Raw genomic sequence first — 22362 nt, forward strand, 5'->3', positions numbered from 1 at the left:
TCATTGCGGCTATTTCGGAGGGGAGGTTGAAAAGAATTTCGAAGTAAAAGACTATGTTTTACTCCGAAACTGGGGGGCATGTGTTGACGCCAGATTTCGTCACGACTGAAATCGGTGCCAGGAGAAAAGGAAATGGGAAAGTACGGTTGGAAATCGGCTGATTGGCGCTACAGTCCAAGATCGGCCAGATGCTACAGTGCGGGATCGGTCGATGACTTCTGCTTCGCTTAACCCTTGGGGTTCGGATCGGTCACGCCAGGTTCCCGATCGGTTACCTTTTGCCGATAAGGAATCGGCCGATTATGAGGTTGGGATAATTGGGCCTGTATGGGCTTGGAGAGGAATAGAAGGATGGAGGAGATCAGCCCATGAAGCGTATAATAACCAACCTAGCACGAATCGTACTTGTAAATATTTGTTTTCTATTTGGATTAGGGATAGAGTTCTAGTCAGTTAAGGAGTCATCTGTACGGGGCTATAAATAGCTACCTTTGTAAATCTGTAATCATCAACAAATCAATACAACCAACTACTTTTTCCTCATACTTACTTTCAAGCAGGCGACTTCGTCAAATACTTTCTCTTTTCACGAGTTCGTACGGGTTGGCAGGGCTGCATCAACTTGATCTCCGGCCAATCTTGTAAGTTCCGCTTATCGAGTAAATTCTAAGCTTTAACTTCGGGCGCATCGCTGTTGTTTCGTTTAGATTTATTCACTAGTTATCGATATTTACTAGAATTATAGGTTTTTCCTGTTTTTCTAGTTTTATCACCAGTTATCCAGCTAGGAATCAGCAGTTTCGGCAGTTTCGGCTTTCCTTATATTTTGCTATTTAATTTACTTATTTTATACATAGCCGATTAGATCTATTCCTGGTGTTGTTATTATAGCATTGTGTTGGTTACTTCAATAGTTTTTGTCCACATTGCTACAGTGATCGGTTGCTTGATAGCCGATTTCTTTATTACGGCAAATCGGCCGATTCGCTGATAAGCTCTCTCGAGATTGGAAATCTAGCCGATCGCGACTTCCGGATCTGACACGTATTCTACCTTGCCAATCAACAGGTCAGATTGGCTGGCACGCCGCGCGAACCGTACCAGGGCGATCACCCGAACAGGAGCTAAGCAAATTCTCCCGGGTCGTGTGTCAAACACTGGGAATTCGGTTGACCGATTTCTAGCACCAACAAAAGGTTCAGCCACAAGTTAATGAACCACCAGGGTCCGCCTGGATTTCCAATCGGCTCCCCCTTGGAAAGTTTGATGCCGATTTGATGAAGCATGTGGTATGCCGCTCCTAGCAAATGTTTTCCAAGAGGAACAGGAGTTCCTACTGATAGTGCTTCAGTTAAGGCTTGGGTATTGGTTGATGGGCCGGCTGCTCTCCCGCAAAAGAAATGTTTTTCCAACCACATCATTAGGAAGGCCGTGTGCTCCCTGTTTTCAACAGACCCGGCCCTTTTGTTGCATCTGATAAAGCCTTTCCACCCGCCGATTCCCCTCGTGTCCAGTCGATGCGATGTTGCGGCTAAGAGGCGGAAAGGGGTGTCCGGGGAGGAAATGTCTAGGCCGGTCAGCAGAACCACATCGGCCAGTGTGGGGGTCATAGGTCCATGTCCAAACAAGAATGCATTGAGAGCATCAAACCAAAAGTAAGAGGCTGCTATCACTAATGGTTCGTTGCATTCCATCTGGGACAGAGAAAGGTTGATGCATTGGCCGATTTTGAGCTCGTCCCATTGGACCCTCTTTGGTTCGGCTATCCGCTGGTACCACTCCCTCCAACCGGGAGTTTCATTCGGCCAAGACCTAAAAGTGCCCAGCCAGTGATCCAGGTCCATGGTGGATTGTTTGAAGGGGATTCTATGGGTTTCCAAATTAATGAGCTCGGTTGGATCTGGGTTCCCCATGGGTCCGAGATAGACAAGGCCGGGATTTCCCGTAAGATGGATAGTGATGCGATGTCTAACCGCCTAAAAAAGGAAAGGGGGTGCGAAAGTAAGAAATAGATCTAAAGTAAATATATTGCCGATAGAGGAAGGATTCGGTAATGACCTCTGGGATGAAGTTCCTTGTAGTCGGCGTGACCGCCGGTGCAGCTGCGGTTGGATGAGGCCGCTATTGGGATCGCCATTGGGATCTCGGATGGAGCTTTTTCTTCCGACGATGGAGCTACCACTGTCGCTACTTCCGCCGGAGGCGCCATTTCAGGAGCATCGCGCGCGGGTGAGTTGCCTGAAGGTGCCGCCATTGGAAGGGAGGGGGAGAAGCAACAGGAAGATGGTGCCAGAAAGCTTTGGAGCTACGGGAAAGTGCTAGGGGAAGAAGAAGGCTCGCGCGCTGAGGAAGAAGGACGTGAGCTCGAAAAGGAGGTGTGGGGCGTACTGATATTTAAAGGGTGCCTGATGAAGGGTAAAAATGGAATTTTAACCGCGCCGGCGTTTCGAGTTTTTCGGGAGTAGTGGTTGTCGTGGGCGCCCGTTTCGAAAAGATTGCAATCATCAGGTTGAAGACCGTGAAACGGAAGGATATTTTCACTGCGGTTGTTTCGGAAGGGGAGTTGAAAAGAATTTCGAAGTAAAAGACTATGTTTTACTCCGAAACTGGGGGGCATGTGTTGACGCCAGATTTCGTCACAAGTAAAATCGGCGTCAGGAGAAGAAGAAATGGGAAGGTACAGTAGAATACAGGGGCGACAGTTGGAAATCGGCTGAATGGCGCTACAGTTAGAGATCGGTTGGTTGGTGCTACAGTCCAAGATCGGCCGATGCTACAATACAGGATCGGCCGATGGATCTTTAGGGATTCTGCCTCGCTTAACCCTTGGGGTTTGAATCGGACACGCCTGGTTCCCGATCGGTTACCCTTTGCCGATAAGGAAATCGGCCGATTAGGAGGTTGGAATAATTGGGCCGGTGTGGGCTTGGAGAGGATCATAAGGATGAAGAGGGAATCAGCCCATGAAGCGTATAATAACCAACCTAGTACAAGTCGTACCTATAAATATTCGTTTTCTATTTGAATTAGGGATAGAGTTCTAGTCAGATAAGGAGTCATCTGTACGGGGCTATAAATAGCCACCTTTGAAGATCTGTAATCATCAACAACTCAATACAACAAACTACTATTTCCTCGTACTTACTTTCAAGCAGGCGACTTCGCCAATACTTTTCTTCTTTTTCACGAGTTCATACGGGTTGGCGGGGCTGCATCAACTTGACCTCCGGCCGATCTTGTAAGTTTCGCTTATCGAGTAAATTCTAAGCTTTAACTTCGGGCGCATCACTGTCGTTTCGTTTAGATTTATTCACCAGTTATCGATATTTACTAGAATTATAGGTTTTACCTTGTATTCTAGTTTTATCATTAGTTATCCAGCTAGGAATCGGCAATATCGGCTTTTCTCGTATTTAGTCATTTAACTTGCTTATTTTACACATAGCCGATTAGATCTATTCCTGGTGTTGTTACTATAGCGTTGTGTTAATTACTCCAGTAGTTTTCTTCCACGCTGCTACAGTAATCGGCTGCTTCATAGCCGATTTCTTTATTACGGCAAATCAGCCGATTCGCTGATAAGCCTTCTCGAGATCGGAAATTTAGCCGATCGCAACCTCTGGAATCTGACACGTATTCTTCCTTGCCAATCAACAGGTCAGATTGGCTGGCACGCCGCGCGAACCGCACCAGGGCGATCACCCGAACAGGAGTTAAGCAGATTCTCCCGGATCGTGTGTCAGACGCTGGGGATTCGGTTGACCGATTTCTAGCACCAACAGCCATACAGCTGGAACCCTAGCCGTCGATGACGCTCCATTGACCTGCCACAACCGTACGTCCTGACCACAACCATCCTCCACATTGCACCTTATCCGCACCGCACCGACCGCACGTTGCACGACGCTTTGTACATGTATAACACTCGAGCTTCCAGGTGATCTTCCGTATAGCCTCTACATCCAATCTAACTCTAGCTCTTAGGCTAGTCCCAATGCAAGGTTTCATTGCACTGTTTTCAAAGATGCCACATCATCCCATGAGGTGTATTCTCATGAATGAAACAGGGAGTCCCAGTGCACAGTTTCATTTCACGATTTCATAGGATGCCCATGACGTTTAATTGTGAGGCATGTGATTGGATATAGTTAGATGAAATGAAACTCTATAGCCCCCAATGCAAGTTTCAATAGGTTTTATAGTCTTGGAAACAATGTATACACAGTTTCATCCTGATGAAACTCCTTCCCTCTCTCACTTTATAACTACCATGCCATGTCATCACATATACTGATGTGTCACCGTATTTAATGTGCATGAAACCTCTATGAAACTCCCACTGGGATTAGCCTTAATACCAATTGTTAGAAAATTAGCCCTCACGGTGACGACCTGCCCGCTAATCTCTACCAGCGGAAGCGTCAATTGGATCTACCGAGACGAACTTGCACGATCACATACGATCATATGATCGGCAACTCTCCTGCCTGGTTTGTTTAAAAAAAACATACTATAACGAAGACACGATCTTTGTTGACGAGGTTCAGCCGAAGCATACATCCCGGGGCGTGACTACGGACGCTCCTCCCCAATATTGCAACACCGGTCTACACCGGTCGCTCCGGGATCCCGGCATTATGCTGCCACCCCCTGCGAGCCTGTCGCTATGTCGTCATGGTTAGAACATTAGCCTCCTCTCATATTTATGATGAGGCTCCAGATACAAAGTATGACACGAACTCTACCCTATACTGTTAAATACAACTCAAGTTCCATCGTAATCTGACTCATAGGAATATTCTACGTAATATCTAACAATATATACTGACAGAAGGTCTTAATGTTCGTAGAATTTTAAAAGAGAGGGTATTTTCGTTCGAGCTGCTTTGCAAGGTTGGATTAGAAGACCACCTTGAAGGAGGTGGATGTAACACTTTCGTACACACATTTTCCAGCATTCAAAATCAATTTGATGCCACCTACAGGGGCGCGTTGTTGGCTCTACCTCCTCTTTTGTCTTTTTTTTTTTGGTGGAGCTGACAGTTTTGTTAGCAATCAAACTCCACCCAAGCGATCATCATTAACGATCACTTCGTCTCGCACGTACATGTGGGCCCCACGTCTCCCTCCATACGGCGGGGGCGGTGAGCGAGACGAGAGCGACTCGACAGGTGCCAACGAGACAGAACGAGCTACTCCTCTCCTAAAACTCCAGAAATTAAAAAAAAACGAAAAAGAAAAAGTCTCCCTGGCCCCTCGCCCTCGGCCGTGCCGAGCCCGGCATCCCCCGTCCCCCTGCACCGATCGCGACGACCCGAGCCTGAAAAGGGTGACCGCCGCCGCGGCGAGCCGGCAAAGGAGCCCCCCATGGGCGATAACAAGTCTCCGCTGAGCCTGAACCCGATGGGCGGCCGCGACCGGGACCGTGAGCTCCTCATCCCGGTCTCCGGCGGCGGCTCGGCACCCGGCGACGGGGCGGAGAACGGCGACAGGGCCTCCTCCTCTCCTCCTCGCGGCGCTCTCCTCCTCCGGACGAGAGGTCAGTCGCCCCCCCCCCCCCCCCCCCCCCCTCCCCTGCCTCCTTCCCCACTCGATTCCGTAGTTTTTTTTTTTGCCCCTTTTATTCTACTGCTATTCGGCTAATTTGATGAGTCTAGTGTACGATTCGTGCTGTTCTCGTCGTTTCACCTCGCTACCTCTTGTAGGCTCTGGTTAACTGCATGAACCAAGTAGCAAGCAGTAGAAGTTTATGTGCTAGGAAATGCTCCAATGCCGCATTTGGAACTTGCGTGAATGAAAGTTTATGTACTAGATAGTGCTTGGCCTCTTGGCCTTGATGCACCTTATTTGATCCGCTTAAAATGGAAAGCTGAGAAGTTTTTGATTCAGCTGCTTTTCTGCGATGATACATGCCTTGATATTGCCACTTGAACAGAATGATATTTAACATATTTGTTGGATTTGAAATTGTATGAAATCCCTAAGCTGCTAGAGCCCTTAGGATGCTGTGTTGCAATTTGACATAAAAATAACCCCACTTTACAAAAACTAAGGCAATGCTTTTTTGTTCCTACTCTTGCTTGTCCTAGCTGATACTCGCCTTGCAGAAACTGAGAAAGCATGTTCTCCAGACTAGGCATCTCTCTTTGTTCAAGCTAGAACAGCTCGTGTTGATTTTTCCATCTCCTTTGTTTTCCCCTGAAATGCAGGCATTCCATAAGGTTGTCCGCAGTTGGGCTTCAAAGAAGTTCATGACTGGATGGTAAGTCTATAGTAAAATTAATCTTCGCTTGCCTCTTGATTACTGTCTAGTGTTTAGCCATGAAACAGTAAAAGTGCACTTCGTAGCAGTTAACGCTAGGTTCCATTTCCATTATTTTGTTTGTTTTATCATGTATAGCCTGGTTGTTGTGGATATGTATTGTAGCATGACTTAGCAGCCACTTCAAAAGTCAAGTTTGTGGTTGCAATGCTATATGGATGTCAGGCCAACATCCATTACCCTTTACACAGCTGGAAATCATTTAGGCAGGTGATGCAATATCACCAATCAATGCATATAATTAGCAGTTACTACGGACTGCAGGATGTTTCTTTCTTTGATTCTGGGTTTTGTTTCTTTCATAAAAAAAGATTGCCTTGTTGAAATCCTGAGAAAATCAGGAGGTTTGTGTTTGGCATGAAGGATTTACATCTTGCCATTTGACTGATAGCTCCTTTGTGATAACTCAACATTCAAAATATGGGAACTTGAATTTACATTTTAAAAGAAATATGGCATAGCTTTCCAACGCTAGGATTGCATTAATCCTAATAACATGGAATTTTCTTAGTCCATTGCGTTTTAAGATAATTTCACACATTTATGTTCCGTCCTCTAGTATAGCCGTTCAAAATAATACTTATGTTTCTTTCTCTTGATTCCTTAAGTGTCACTCTGGGACATACATGGACCCTGATTGGCAATGGATTTGGCTTAACACACATCATTTTTATGCAATTTGCAATGATGTTACATGAATTTGTCTTTCCATATGCCTGCCATTGTGCCACATATACTAAGACGTTTTTCTTTTGTCATCATTTTATTTGCCGGGAATCTCCAGTGTAATTCTCTTTCCCATCGCAATTACATTCTACATCACCTGGTGGTTCATTCATTTTGTTGATGGATTCTTCTCTCCAATCTATGCTCAACTGGGAATCAACATATTCGGTAAGTGAACTACTGTTTTTGTGTTAAAATATCAGATTTTGGACTATTGGTATTATGTAATGATTTCGTTTCATTCAGAAGGGTCACTTTCATTCTGTTTAGTTTGGTTGGTATTAAGTCAGCTACAATGTTATGTTCTAGCCATTGCTCTTTTATATGGCATACTAATCTGGATGTGTTCATCATTGTACCTAAAAATTCTAGTGCTGTCTTGTTCTAAGTTTCACAATACGCCATGTGATTAGACTATCAGTTCTTCAAGAAATCTGGGGAACCTGGCATGCAAGCCGTGTAGGCAAAATTGGTGTTATATATGGTACCTTGTCATCAATGAGAAGAATTCTTGTTGCTTATCCAGCATTCCAGCCTGATTTTCCACTTTCCATTCTGATGATTCCACAGGTCTTGGCTTCGTCACATCTGTTACTTTCATATTCTTGATTGGAGTGTTTATGTCATCTTGGGTTGGGGCATCTGTTCTTAGCCTTGGCGAGTGGATTATTAAGCGCATGCCTCTTGTCCGTCATATCTACAATGCATCCAAGCAAATAAGTGCTGCAATATCACCAGGTAAACTTATCGTCATAGTGGTCAATCAGATTAACTTAAGCGCTGAAAAAACTCTGGTTGCTTTGTACAGATCAGAACAAACAAGCATTCAAGGAAGTGGTCATCATAAGGCATCCCCGTGTAGGAGAGTATGCATTTGGTTTCATTACATCTTCAGTCTCGCTTCAGGTCTGCAAGAGTCTTTAATATTACTCTCAAACGAGATTACCTTACATTTCTATGTTTTTTTATGCATATGCTACAGTTGCTACATAGTAACTTCGTAGCCAAGTTTACATTCTTGCAAGGTTGAAACTCAGATGTTCCTGTAGTTTCAGGGCGAGAAGAATTGTAATGATGACGTGTTCTTTCTGTTTTTTGCTGCCCTCTTATTTTATTTTCTGATGTGATGTAGTAGGAAATCAATCTCATTACTTTGTTGCCGCAGAGTTATTCTGGTCAAGAAGATCTTTACTGCGTCTATGTCCCTACCAACCATCTTTATATTGGTGATATCTTCATGGTGAATTCAAAGGATGTCATAAGGCCAAATCTTTCTGTGCGTGAAGGCATAGGTAATTCATCTCTCCCGTGTGACTGTGCCTGCCATTTGATATTTTGCTTAAATAAATTGAGGTGGATACTGGAGAGTTACTTATGCCAAAAGACATTTCACATGAAAAGAGCACATATTTTTTTTGCAGAGATTGTTGTATCTGGTGGTATGTCAATGCCGCAAATTCTGTCAACCCTTGACCCGCAAGTGATCCTTGGGGACAGAACCGGACCAAGCAGAAGCTGAAGCTGATATGAGCTCTTTGTGTGCCCTTTTTCCTGGGCACTAGTAACATTTTCATACGAGTACAGCAAACTAGATTCTGAGCACAAGTATCTGTATATTAAGTAGATGTAGGTGACTCACATGGTTTGATTGTTGGCTGGAGTTTGTACTGCACCCTATGCAAGAAAGACGCATCACAGCAGTGATATCCAACTGTTGTAACATCCTTACCCTCCCCGTGGTCCTTAATTCTGCTGAAGAGCTGCGTTGCTTTCATTTTGTCGACGTTGAATTGGGAGTTCTCGACTTGTGGAGTTGCATCCTTCTCTTTTTATGTCTGTGCAAGTGAAACTGACTTATTTGTGCATCGTGCGAGCAATAGCCCCCCATCACTTTCTAGGTGAAATTTCGGTGTTCTGTTTTGCTGTGTTCGAGTATGTGTGGCTGATTTCCTCAGGTGGCAACAACCTTACGGTTCCTTCAGCATCCTGCATCCATCGTTTTAAGCGTGGTTCTTATACTCTCGGTTTCGTACTTCCGTTAAAATCTCCGGACTTCTGACTAGCAGGAGAGGCTGTTGTGACTCGTGAGCTCGTTGCGTTTAGGCTTTAGCCGCTTATACCCCATGTTGTGACTTTTCGGGCCTGAGTTTCTCTCCATGGGCCTATACATTTAGGCCTTGCCCAAATAGATCCACCCTTTTTCTCGCGTGACTAGTTGGGTTGGGCCTACTCGAGTGCGATGATCGACGCTGACCTATATCGAACGGCTGGGATTCGCTAGTCCAGAGAATCCGCGAACGAGAAGACCCGCCGCCTTGTAGAAAACCCTAGTGCCCAAGAGGCTTCTATATAAGCACGCGCCGGAGAGCGCTTTCCCTCACGCCGCCATCTCCCAGAGGAAGCTTTCTCCCCTATTCCATCGTCCGCTCGTACGCCGCCTCGCTGGCTCGCTCATCCGCAGATTTTGGATCACCCTTTCGTTTTTGGTTTTGTGGGGATGTTCAAGTTTTTATCCTCCCTTTTCTTTTCGTTTGGTTTTTTCCCCTCTCCGGTGGGTGATTTGGTTTGCCTGTTGGGTTGAGGACAGTGAAGATCGTATCTATTGGTCTCGTTCGTCGTAACCGGCATCTGTTTGCCTTGCCGACCATCCTGATATATCACCACCCATATTCCGAGTCCTCATCTCAGCCACAGTCACCAGTCCCATCGTGTGTTTATTTTGTTGCTTCGCGCGTCTATTTTAAGATCTGTTATGTTTTGTGGCCGATGATTAAATCAAAAAAATAGACAAGCATATGTCTGAATCTTTCTGTGTGGAAAAGCCTAATCTTCTCTATGAGGTCAACTGTATCTTTTTTATTTGTCTTTATTTTTTTATTATTTTGGATCTAGACTTGGATCTTGGATTTTGACTCCATTGGGGCCTAGGATGAACCATTTGGATGTTCTATTTGTATGATTTTGATGATTACAAAACCATTACTGCCTTCCTTCTGAGGCCTCTTCGGATTATTTTTTTGTTCTTTGTATTTGTTTTTGGTATTTTCTGAGATCGATATATGGTGCTTTGGTAAGGTCGGGTGATGAGTACCAGTGCATAGTTCAGATGATATAACCCTCGTGGTTGTGATTACTTTGAACAAATAGTCTTTCGCTCCTAACTGACGACCTTATCAATTCCCAATCTCTGACTGTTGTTCCGTGTTCTTCCAATTCCAATAATTTTGTTGTCTTAGTTGCTAACTGTGATGTTAGATTGTGACATTTAATTGTTATGAACGTTTTCCAGACGATGTTTGTATCTTCAAATGGAGAATTAACCATTTTCTGCAATTCTTGCATAACAATGTAGTACTTTGCAATCTAAACCTTATTTCCGACGTGATTTTAGCATTTGTTTCATATATGATGGTTCTGCGACTACGCCATTCAGATCTTAAATGTAGACGTTCCAAGCTTTGTTAGCTGGCAAGCGACGTCGGTCTGAAACTCTGAATGAACAGACTCTCTGGAATTAGCTGGAACTCGAATGAGAATTGCACCATTTTATGTACGCACAAAGCAGTTTCTGATTATGGATTCGAATCGGAAAGCAGTATGAGATGGATGGTGGCTGTAATTTGTTTTAGAATTTAGCTGGAATTTCAGTTTCCAAAATTTTAACCAAAGTTTGTTTCTGCGGTAGGATTTTAGTATGATGAAGGCAATTGAGATGCGTGTTAGTTTGAGATGGCACAATCTAGACCGGTTGGAATGTAATTTGACCTGGTGATGTACCATGTTTGACTTGGAGTAATCATAAAATTGGTTTTTGTGACACTTTTGTTTCTCTTTTGCATTCGATTTACATTTTCCTTCAATGAAAGATGTGCTTAAGATCAATACTGGAAGACGCCTCATTTCTTCCGATGTCTTGAGTGGCCAATTGTTTTTGTCCATAGCTAAGGACGACATGCCTTACCATCCCTGTGCTGCGTGTGCGAGCACGTCCTCACCTCTCTTCTCTCTCTTGGTTCCATGAGCCAGCGGTCCAGCTCTCTCCGCTGCTTCTGCCTCCTGCGCGCAGGGCATGGCCACCGGCGCCGGGCAAGATGAGGCGCCTTCGGAGGAGGCCGGGGCGATGGCGGGACGTGTGGCGACCTGTTGGACTCCGCCGCGTTCGTCGCCGAAGGAGACCGGGGCCGGGGCGCGTGTAGGCGGCCGCGGCCGGCGAAGACGGTATGGGGAGGTGGCGGCGGCTGGTTTGGAGCTTCGGTCAGTTCAGGGAGGTAGCAGAGCTTGTCGCCATGGTCTCGGACGAGGCCGCCGCCGCACGCTGGAGGAGCACGGCCGCGGGTGAGCCGCAATGCGTTCCTCGGCGCCGGCCTCAAGCCCAACACCATCGCTCTCCGATCCCATCCGACGGCATCCATGGCGGCCATCTCCTTCAGGTCACCGGCGCCGTCCGGTCGGCGCAGGCCGCCGCGCCGCTGGAGGTGCTCCCGGGCCTCGCGGCGGTCGCGGGCGGAGAGGGGACGCGGCTATCTGAACCGTGGCGTGAGCACAGGTCATCGCGTCGTGCCCGCTAGCGCGCATGTGGGCATGGAGCTGGGGATGCGGCCACCAGCGCGCGGAGGCAGGACAGGCGGAGAAGAGGCAGTGCGCGGTCGCCGGAACAGGTGGGGCAGGGCCTCCGGTGCATGCGGGCCACAACAGGGGTGGCCACAACAGGACTATAAACACGTAGGCTCCACAATAATTTTGAAAATTGTGCTACAGTAGTACCGTTAAATAGGTAATGTATAGTGCTGGCTCTATCCTACGTGAATATCTTGCAGTGAGTACTATAACCATTGTGGGTGTAGGTTTCCTTCGATGTGCGTGCACTCTCCTTACCTCCTCTCTCGACGGTGAATCGACCCTACGGGGATTGATATAGAAGTTGAGGAAATGGAGTCCTATATATGTGCTTGTCAATGTAGTTTGATCAGGGACTTGTTCGTAAGATCTCTGGTGTCCACGGCATTTCAGTCTTAATAAAATTCAGCACCTCTTTCTTAAAAAACAATGAGTGGGTTAATTTGTAGTTTTTGTTATCACTGTAAAAAACCGGTTTGTGGTTGAAATGACATTTGCAGGGGAGGGCGCGCCACCCGCTCCTAGTTTTCGCAGCTACAAACAGCTGTTTGCATAAGCGGGTAAATGCTCTGCCCCTATAATTCCGTTTCCTGGGGTGGGTGACGCCATCACCTGCCCCTGGTAATAGTATCTTCGGGGGTGGGTGAAGCCATCACCTATCTCTGAAAATGTCATTTCCACCAAAATTTTGTACCATTTTCGCGCCAAATTTTTAAAATGTAGTTCTCAATCAACCCATTCAAATCCAACACTCATAGAACACAGTGTATGCAATAAAGTTATAACCAGGTCCTACATCAATAAAAAAAGAGTAGGGGTACACCCATGCCACAATACAATATAACCAGTTCTGATAACAGTGCAAGTTCGTACACCAATATGTAAAGGTCCTAGAGAGAACAAGTTCAAATCCGTAAAAAAAAGGGCAGGGGTACAACCATGCATGTTACATATTTCATACTAATCCGGCTTGCTTCCTTAGCTATGGAACATAGTTAAGGTCTCTAATCGTCGAGCCTAGAATTTCATCAAAATAAGTTAGAGTACGTATGAGTGCACTCTCCTTCACTTCACATGGACAGTTACATACACTACTATAAATGTCAAACAATGGGGACGTTAACTTATGTGGCCTATAGAAAGTGAGATGAGTCTGGAACTTCCAATCTCTCGTGAATATCGGGTTTCCACCCATATAAGTCAAATCAAACACATCCAAGACTTGATCCAGAATCGCACTAAAGCTCACTGCCGCAATGGTAGTATCAAATATATCCTAAAAGATGATAATATTATGATGAAAGTTAAAATATGTAACATAACTAAAGTTAAGAATGATAAAAGAATCTTCCATACCATGTCATGTTGATTAAGCTAACAAAGCCTCTCAGTAGTCAAAATCACATTGCCTTCTCCCTCCTCGAGCTGCTTTATTCGAAAATATGACAAGTCTGGCACAAAGTACCCATGATCCTTAAGCTGCTCTAGGTAGGCCTCCACGTCGGTCCTCTCAAAAGTTACCCTATTTGGTGCTATTTGACGTCATGCGGCAATCGAAACCATCGGGATGGCCTCTCGTGGTGATATCAAGGTGAAATTTGTATCTCGAACAGGTACTTGAAAAGAGATATGTACTCTTTTAAAATGAGCAGAAGTACCACCAATAGCTTCGACAACATCTTTGAGCCATCTAATAGGGTTGAGAAGCTACATTGTATGTAAGTAAATTTAGAATTTATTCATGTGTAGTAAAAAAATCAATTAAAAGAAGGAAAAAATATTACTATGTTGGGAACTGATCCGCTCCTTTGATCGCCTGTTGGCAAGTCAATGGCGCCATTAGGGAAGTGAAGTCCTCGACGACTAGCGGGAGGGTCCTCGAATATGTACTGTCCCCTGCCACCTCCACGACCGCCACCACCACTTCCACTTGCCATAGTTAGCCAAAACTATCCAAATAAAATTGTAATAAGATAGATTATTCCACAAACATCAACTTCAATGATAATTTAGACAAGATGGATTTTCCACAAAAATCAACTTCAATGATTGTCCAAAATAATGGAAGAAATTTACAATTATTGGTTTACAAAATAATGGAAAAAATTACCTGACGGCAGGTAGGCGGCGGCCCGGTGGCGAGGCGGCGGGGAGGAGGTGATGCTCGGGGAGGAGGCTGCCTGGGCCCGGCGGAGAGGAGGACGTGGCCCGACGGGGAGGAGGCGGCCCAACGGCGAGGCGACGACACTTGGGGAGGAGGCTGCTTGGCCCCGTGGTGGTGGAGAGGAGGGGAGGAGGCGCGCCCCGTGCTGCGCGGCCCCGTGGTGGAGAGGCAGCGTGAGGAGGCGCCGCGACGGGAAAGGCGACGCTGCGGCTCCGCGGTGAAAGCAGCGCGGGGAGGTGCGGCGGCAGCGGAGCCCGCGGGGGAGGGGAGCGGCGCCGGTGCGGGGGAGGAAGGGAGGAAATTTTAGCTGCATGTCAACGTCTCGCGAACTTCTCCAAAAATTTGGCTAACTCCCCGCGGGTGTTACCATATGTAGGGTGTCATTAGTAGGGCCGGTGACGCCATCACCCGCCCGTGGAAATCATTTCCAGGGGCGGGTGATGGCATCACTTACCCCTGGAAATCGTTTCTCCATTTTTGTTTTTCTTCTTAAATGTATTTTTGAGCTATTAAATGATCTCAAATGCAACAATTATCAACTACAAAGTTTAATGACTCGTTGCTCTCTATAATTTTGATATAAAGTTTATATTCATTCGAGATAAATTTTAAAAGTTTGTATTCAAAAAATACATCCACTAAACACATTCACCTGTACTCACACATATACTCATACATTCAACTTCAAAAGTTATTGTGCTTCTCAAATGAAAAACATATATGCCAACTCAAAAGTGTTAGGTAATTGATTCAATTAAATGACATAATTGATTCAAAGTACATAAGATAATTTATTCAAACTACATATTACAGGAGTTAAATAGACTCAAACTAGCTATTTATTATGTGGTAACAATTCTTGATTCTTCGTCCTTGCGTGCCCAGGGCATTTCATATTTCTTTATACTTGCTTCTAAAATCATCATGTTCTATGATAGGTCTGTGAAGAGGTTCATTTTATTATACTGATTATATTCTTCAACGTCTTTGACACCATCAACTCCTAAGATTTCTTGTTTTCCAGGAACTACAATGTGCTTTGTCTTTTTGTAGAATCAACAACATACATAACGTGTACGAGCTGTGAAGCAAGTACCAAAGGGTCATCTTTGTAACCAACATTGTTGAGGTCAACAATCATGAGCCCATAGCCGTCCACTTCAATACCTTTTGGGTGTTTGACCCAACGGCACTGAAAGATTGGGATCTGTATATTGGAACCATAGTGAACTTCCCATATATCATTTATGACAGCATAATATGTGGTACTTTAGTCGGTTCTCTCGTCTAAGGCCTCAAGTTGAACACCACTGTTCTGAGACATAGTCTTCTTGTCCTTCGCAGTAGTATAAACTAGATATCCATTAATATCATAACCTTGTCATGACGTGACCTGGCTAGATAGGCCAGCTGCCAATCTTTTGATCGTTTGGTCTTCCATGGTTTCCCTATCTAGTAGATTTAGGTCCTTCAACCATGCGGTCAAACGACACTTGTTCTCCCTCATGATCCAATCTTCCGAGCGGCCCTTACTTTAAACACGAATCACACTCAAATGTTGACAGACTAAATATGACATTATTGTGAGGTGTTGCATGATGCTATAATGGGCTTGTTGCACATCTTTGAAGTCCTTGTCGATGAAGGTTTTCCTCCCTACTGTGTCGATCCCTTCCAACTTCCACATAAATCGTGGAACAGTCAAACCAATTCGTACTTTACCCTTTAGATAACCTAGGAAAGACTCGATGATTTCCTCTATTTTGTATCCCTCTATCATGGATCCCTCGGGATAAGCACGATTCAGAATGTAATAGTTGAGAACTGACATGAAACGCTCATACGTTCACATTTCGTGTAGGTAAAGTGGACCCAGTGCCCGTATTTGATCGACCATGTGAATTATGAGATGTTCCGTAATATCGAAAAATCCCGGAGGGAAGCACATCTCCAACTGCACCATAGTCTCCCCAATAAATTCTTGGAGGTGTTTCAATTCATCTTCATCGATAACCTTTTGAGAAATTTTGTTGGAGAAGTAACACAACTGAGTGATAACTATCTTCACATATACAGGCTTGATCACTCTAATTGCAATTGAAAGGAACAACGTCAGCATCACATGACAATCATGACAGTTGTAGCCGGATAGCGAGAGATGTTTCATCGACACTAGTTTCCTGATATTGAATGAGAATCGACTTGGTACTCTAATCCCCCGTAACGACTGGCACACTGCCTTCTTCTCATCTAGTGTCAAGTTGTAGCTAGCCGGGGGTAGTTCATATTTTCTATTCCCCTTATCGATAGGGTGAAGGTCTTGTCTTATCTTCATGGCTACCAAGTCTTATCGTGACTTCAGGGTATCCTTTGTCTTGGCTTATATCTCCAGGAAGAGACCAATTGTGTTACTAAACACATTCTTCTTGAGATGCATACCAGCGATGGCACGGTGGACCTCAAGGTCCGGCCAATACGACAAGTACTTGTAGAAGATGGACAGCTTCTTGAATGGCACGCCATCGATAGGTGGCTTATCTCTTTTTGTCTTCTTACCATATTTTGTCATCTTCCCATAAGGAACTTGGATGGTCCTGACCATGTTGAAAAAATAGTACCCATCTTGTTTTTCTAGAGCAGATTCTAGGTTGGGCTTGCCGCCAAAAAAATTATACAACTTCTTACTTCAATACCTGTGTGAAAGGATCTAGGATGTCGACTAGAGGGGATTGAATAGTCAAACCTGAAAATTTTTACAACTTCAAACAAGTTTATCAGCGACTTCCGGAAATTTTCGGAGATTGTTCCAAAAATTCTGAAACTTTTGGAATTTTCGGAGAAATCTTCGGATTTTTCCGGAGATTGAAAGATTTGAACTACAACCTCAAGAAAAACTTGCTGAAAAGTAAATCAATGAATATAGGTTATTCACCAGGTTATTCTAAGCCTTTGGCACAAGATAGCATAGCTGAAAATTTGCTAGAAATGTAGATCGAGCTCAAACCCTAAAAATATGTTCTTTGCTTGAATATGAACGAATTTAAGAACAATAAGCACAAGAGACACAAGGATTTGTTTCCCAGAGTTCAGCTTCACACCTTGAAGCCTACTTCTCCGTTGAGGACCCATGAAGGGTGGGCTTTTCACTCCTAAGCCACTTTCCTCCCTCTAGCGACCACAAAGATCATGCTAGAGTCACTTACTCAATCGTCGGGGTAATACAAACTTCTCGGGGCAGCCACAATCCTTGGATGCTCCACAGGCAACGGCTAGCTGGCTAGGAGCTTGAAGCTCCAAGAGTAACAAACGTGGAACCACCGGCTTGATGAAGAAAAAGGTGCTCAAGTTATGGAGATTCAGCTCACTAGCATTGTCCCTTATTCTCTCTTGAATCCCTTCTTAAGTCCCCACCAAATCTCACAAAGAATGCCAAAAGGGAGCAAAGAGGGGAGTTGGAAGCTATTTTGAAGTTCAGCACAGTGAGAAGTCAAGAGCCCTTCTGTGGGAATACCCCTCACCCCGAAACTAGCCGTTGGGGTTCTCTGGAAACTTCCGGAACCTTCGGATTTTTCCGGAAAACTTTCTGGAAAAATCCGGACCTCCGGAACTTCTCCGGAAACTCTGTAACTTCCGGAGTATTCCGGAAGATTTTTTGGAAAATTCCGGAACTCTCAAGTTAGCACCATTGTAAGTAACCCCATGTAATGTGCAGGTGCAAAGGTATCTCTCATAGGTTTCTTAGGTCATCCTGAGCACCTTTTTTAATGTTAAGATCAGAGATTTCGCATCCCTCTTAATAGTGCGGCATTTCCTATACTCAAATTCAAACCGAAAATAAATTTAGTCTTCAAGGTATGCCGTTTATTATTCATTTCCTTTTGAGGGATCCACCACAAGCGCTTTATGACTAATAATCATTTTAAACCTGCTTATGCACTTGAAACTTTGTTAGATACTTAAGCTTGGGTCATTAAACCACCAAAATCCACTTAAGGGGGCCAAGATACTCTTCATTGTGTCCTTCCGCCTAGAAGTGTCTGTACCCAAGATAAACTACCTTTATAGGACCTTCTAGGAAAGACCATACGGTGTCATCAAGCACACTGTGCATCCTGTCTTACCTTTCACCTATCCTGACAAGACAAACAACGCTTGGTAATCATTAATGGTGACGAAGATAATGGCTCTTAGATTAAATTCCTACCGTGTAAAACCATCAATAATGTCGATACCATTCTTCCATAAAGTTTCCATTTCTTGCATCAAAGGCTCAAGAAAAACATCTATATCGATGCCAGGATACTTTGGTCCATGTATAAGAATGGATAGCAAAAGGTACTTTCTCTTTTGGCACAAGCATGTTGCCAGGTTGTACATCGTCAAGATCACTGGCCATGTGCTGTGAGTGCTGGTCCTTTCACCGAACGGATTTATTCCATTTGTACTTAGAGAAAATCGAACATTTCTTGGATCGTTTCCAAATTGTGGATACCGCTCATCGAACTTATTCCACTGACGAGCATCGGATGGATGTCAAAGCTTTTCATTGCCCTTCCTGCGCTTATCTGAGTCCCACCATCGCATCAGTTCAACGTCCTTTGGGTTTGAGAAGAAACACCTAAGGCGATTGGCAACAGGGAAGTACCACATGACCAAGGTAGGAATTCTACTCTGCTTCTCAGAAATGCCTAAAGTAGTATCTTCTGGCTCAACAGTGGCAATACTATTCCTTGCACCCTTCCTCTTCCTTTTATTCCTATCGATTGGACCTTGCTTGTCGTCATCACAATAACTAGAATTATTTTTATACCGACTTGCGGAACATACAGGACATTTGTCCAAGCCTTTGAAAGTATCCCCGCGGTACAAGATACAATGGTTTGGACATGCATGAATTCTTTCCACACCCATCGAGAATGGACCGACAGGCTTCTTTGCTCGATATGTTTTGGCAGGCACTTTATTTGTCTTTGGAAGCAACCAAGCCAAGATACACAACAGATCATTGAAACTACCGTCGGACCAGCCGTGCTTAGCCTTTAGAATCAACAACTAAAGTATGAAATGAAGCACGACCTAGTGTTTTGGACATCCCTTTGAACGCTCGTACACATCCTCCTTCGCTGATTTCTTCACCATCTCGAAGTTTCTTAATGCCTTTGCACTACCAACCAATAGTTTTGCTTTCGTGTAACGCAACAACTGGCTCAGGAAATCACTGTCATCAAGTTCGTCATCACCACTACTATCATAACCACCATTGTCACCACCACCACCATCTCCACCCTTGTCAACACCATCATCTCCATCGGAGCCACCACCACCATCATCGCCGCTACCCTCATCAAAACAATCATAAGCATCAAATATTCTATCAAACTCGACATCTTCCATGATTTCGTCGACCGGATTCTGAGGGGGTGCTTTCTCACCATGATATGTCCAGATCATGTAGTCTTCAATGAAACCTCGAACCATCAGATGCGATCTTATTGTATTGTCTCCCCGAATACTCTCATGTTCTTGCAGGTTTTGCATGGACAAGCCACCATCTTTGCCTTCTGAACCATTAATGAATTTGTTAAGTTCTTCATAGAAATATGCATCCGTTCTTCGTGCTTAGTACATCCATGTCCTATCCATCTCTCTGAACAGAAAAAAAATTACACCATATAAAACCACCATATATATATAATAATTACACACATGTAGTATTTCCTAATAAACAAATAAAAATTTAAAAATATTGGAAAAAATAAAAAATAATTATTCATCATCCATGTCAACTTATTTTGTTCCACAAAATCTTGGAAAAAATGAAAATTATATCAAGCATGGGTCAATATAAAAAAAAATCAAATCTTCTTCTCTCTCCTCCACGGATATCTAGGAAATTCATCATTCATGAATGAGGCTAAAATATCAAAGTTAAGTACAAATGATTAGATAATTTTGTTCTCCTACCTAAATAACCTAACTTCATCCAAAAGTTTGAGGTAAATGGAGCTCCAAATGGCTAATCCGATCTATCTAGAGGTACATGGAACTCCATTTGAGTCTAAAACCTATGCAATAAGCTTCAAAAAGACAAGGAATCCTATAAGCTCCAACTCCAAGGAAACAAAGTTGAAAACCTTCCCCCACCATTTTCGCTTTTTTCGATTTTCAGGCAGCACCTCCCCCTAGCAGTGACTATGGTATCAGGAGGAGGAGGAAGTCCAGCTGACTGTTTTGCCGCCCATTTCCAGGGGCAGGTCATCTCGTGGCCTGCCCATGGAGAACCATTTGTGTCACCCGCCCCTACAAATGGGGGCTATTTCTAGGGGTGGGTGATGCTGTCACCCGCCCTGGAAAGATCATGGAAATTGCCTCCATTTGTAGGGGCAGGTGACGCCATCACTCGCTCCTGCAAATGGTTCTCCATGGGCGTGCCACATGCTGCAGTATCGCCTCCCCTATAAATCATTTTTTAGTAGTGTATGCTCTTCCATCTCTGTACAACTTGGATTTAGGACTGCATTATCTATGTTAAACAATCTGTGTGAAAGCCCCCCATCCGAAATGAACGCGACGCGAGGCGTGGCATGCATAGTCGAGGTCTTCACAAAGCGTCCACGGCCTACCGAGCTCGGCATTGGTAAAATATTCGGGGTGGACGGGGCCGTTGAGCTGCATCCATGCAGTGGTTGGGTTGTGGTCGCTGGCCCTCCGTCCGTCGCCCCGTTCCCGTTCCTCCCGACCCCGTCGCGGGCGTCGTCGGGCGCACACCACGTCTGCCCACCGCTTCTCACCTTCCGGCGCCCTCCCTCTCACAGGCGCCCCACCCGCCAGTCACAGCTACCGCGCAGCTGCCCCCACCTATTTATCTATCCCACGCCCCGCCCCTTATCACGTGATCTCGCCGTCGGCGCTGTGCGCGCCACGACACGCCGCGTAGTACCAAGTCGATGGAAAACCCACTGCATGGCAGCGGCCAGCAACCGAGCCCACAGCTGCCTGGGTACCTCGCCTCGCCGGTTGCCGCCGCGCCACAACAGGCGTGCACCAATCCGATTGCTCCGGGCCTCGGGGCGATGAGCTGCCCACCGCCGGCGGCCGCGGTGGACTGGGCGTCGCTGCTTCTCCCGTGCGCGCCGGGGTCGTTGCACGTTGGGACGACGATGCCGCAGCAGGCGGTGGCGGGCGCGGGCGCGGGCGCGGGTGAGGTTGAGAGCGGCGGCGGCGGCGCTGTGGTGGTGGCTGGGGGTTGTGGGGGTAGCAGTAGTAGCACGTCTGGAGATGGCGACAAGGCAACGAGAGCTGGTGGTGGGAAGGGCGGCGGGAGGGGGAGGAAGAAGGCAAGCCAGCCGCGGTTCGCGTTCCAGACGCGGAGCGAGAACGACATCCTCGACGACGGCTACCGGTGGAGGAAGTACGGCCAGAAGGCCGTCAAGAACAGCGCGTATCCCAGGTTTCCATTCGTCTCTACATGCTTAAATTTCTGTAACAGTCAATATATCATGCATGCATTCGTATCTAATAATGTGCACTTCAAATTTATCACTTGTTTGTTTAATTTCTAATATTTTTTTTGCCAATGCATGCGCATGCAGGAGCTACTACCGGTGCACGCACCACACGTGCAACGTGAAGAAGCAGGTGCAGCGGCTGGCCAAGGACACGGGCATCGTGGTGACCACGTACGAGGGCGTGCACAACCACCCGTGCGAGAAGCTCATGGAAGCTCTCAGCCCCATCCTCAAGCAGCTCCAGCTCCTCTCGCAGCTCCAGTGCAGCACTAATCAGCTCATCTGAGCACTGTTGTAACGATCTATACATCTGACACTCACAGCATGCATGGTCAGCGTGAGCTAATGCAAATTTAATTACTGTCCAAAGTGTACAAATTAAACACACTGTCTAGAACGGGAAGAGAAGGAAAATGGCTGTCCTACCTCCCAAATACACAGTTGCTGTTGATCTTATATATTGGTACGGTGTTGTGTACTCATCACAACCGGTTTTAAAACAAAATCAAATGCTACATATAGGTATGTCAGGATCAAGTTTCATACATATAGTGACATCATCAGTGAATAATAATAATAGTATCACGTAAAGGAATATAAATAAAGACTTACGAGTCTATCAAAGATATACAACTTAATCCTAGAAACGAAGGCTCCAAACTTCACAGGCAATCGACTGGGGGTTGCGTACGTCTATCATCATCTTCAATAACTTCACACACCTTCCTCTTCTGAGTAGTAGTAAGCAAGGGTGAATACACTTATGGTTGGTACTCAGCAAGGCCACAAGAAATAACCAGAATAACGATTAAGTCCATCTTCAAGTTTATTAATCATGTGAGGGTCCAGGCCGCTCTTGACTATGCGCACGGCTGATATATCAGTTTACAGTCTGCAGAGGTTGTATACTTTCACCACAAGTCGCGTAAAAGTTCAAAAGAACTTTGGAGCCAACCATGCTGTGCAAAAGTAGGCACTTATCACACTACCGAGGTGTGATTGTACAGGGACGCTACAAGGCCTTT

The 22362-nt window shown here is 45.3% G+C and overlaps 1 protein-coding gene and 1 pseudogene across 1 annotated transcript; both read left to right on the top strand.

Annotated features, from left to right (window-relative positions):
• Positions 1-5216: 5216 nt before the first annotated feature.
• LOC101754294 lies at positions 5217-8864 on the top strand (annotated as a pseudogene).
• Positions 8865-20735: 11871 nt separating this feature from the next.
• Positions 20736-21842, top strand: LOC101755103 (probable WRKY transcription factor 56). The gene is made up of 2 exons (XM_004961366.3): positions 20736-21279; positions 21422-21842. The coding sequence occupies exons 1-2, from the start codon at positions 20777-20779 to the stop codon at positions 21621-21623; spliced, it is 705 nt and encodes a 234-aa protein (XP_004961423.1). The 5' UTR covers positions 20736-20776; the 3' UTR covers positions 21624-21842.
• The last annotated feature ends 520 nt before the right edge of the window (positions 21843-22362 follow it).

This window comes from Setaria italica, chromosome III (genome assembly GCF_000263155.2).
Source record: "Setaria italica strain Yugu1 chromosome III, Setaria_italica_v2.0, whole genome shotgun sequence".
NCBI lineage: Eukaryota > Viridiplantae > Streptophyta > Magnoliopsida > Poales > Poaceae > Setaria > Setaria italica.

Coding starts and splice junctions, on each gene's coding strand:
- LOC101755103 (XM_004961366.3), top strand. CDS start 20,777: ATGGAAAACCCACTGCATGGCAGCGGCCAGCAACCGAGCCCACAGCTG. Junction 21,280..21,421: donor AAGAACAGCGCGTATCCCAG/GTTTCCATTCGT, acceptor ATGCGCATGCAG/GAGCTACTACCGGTGCACGC.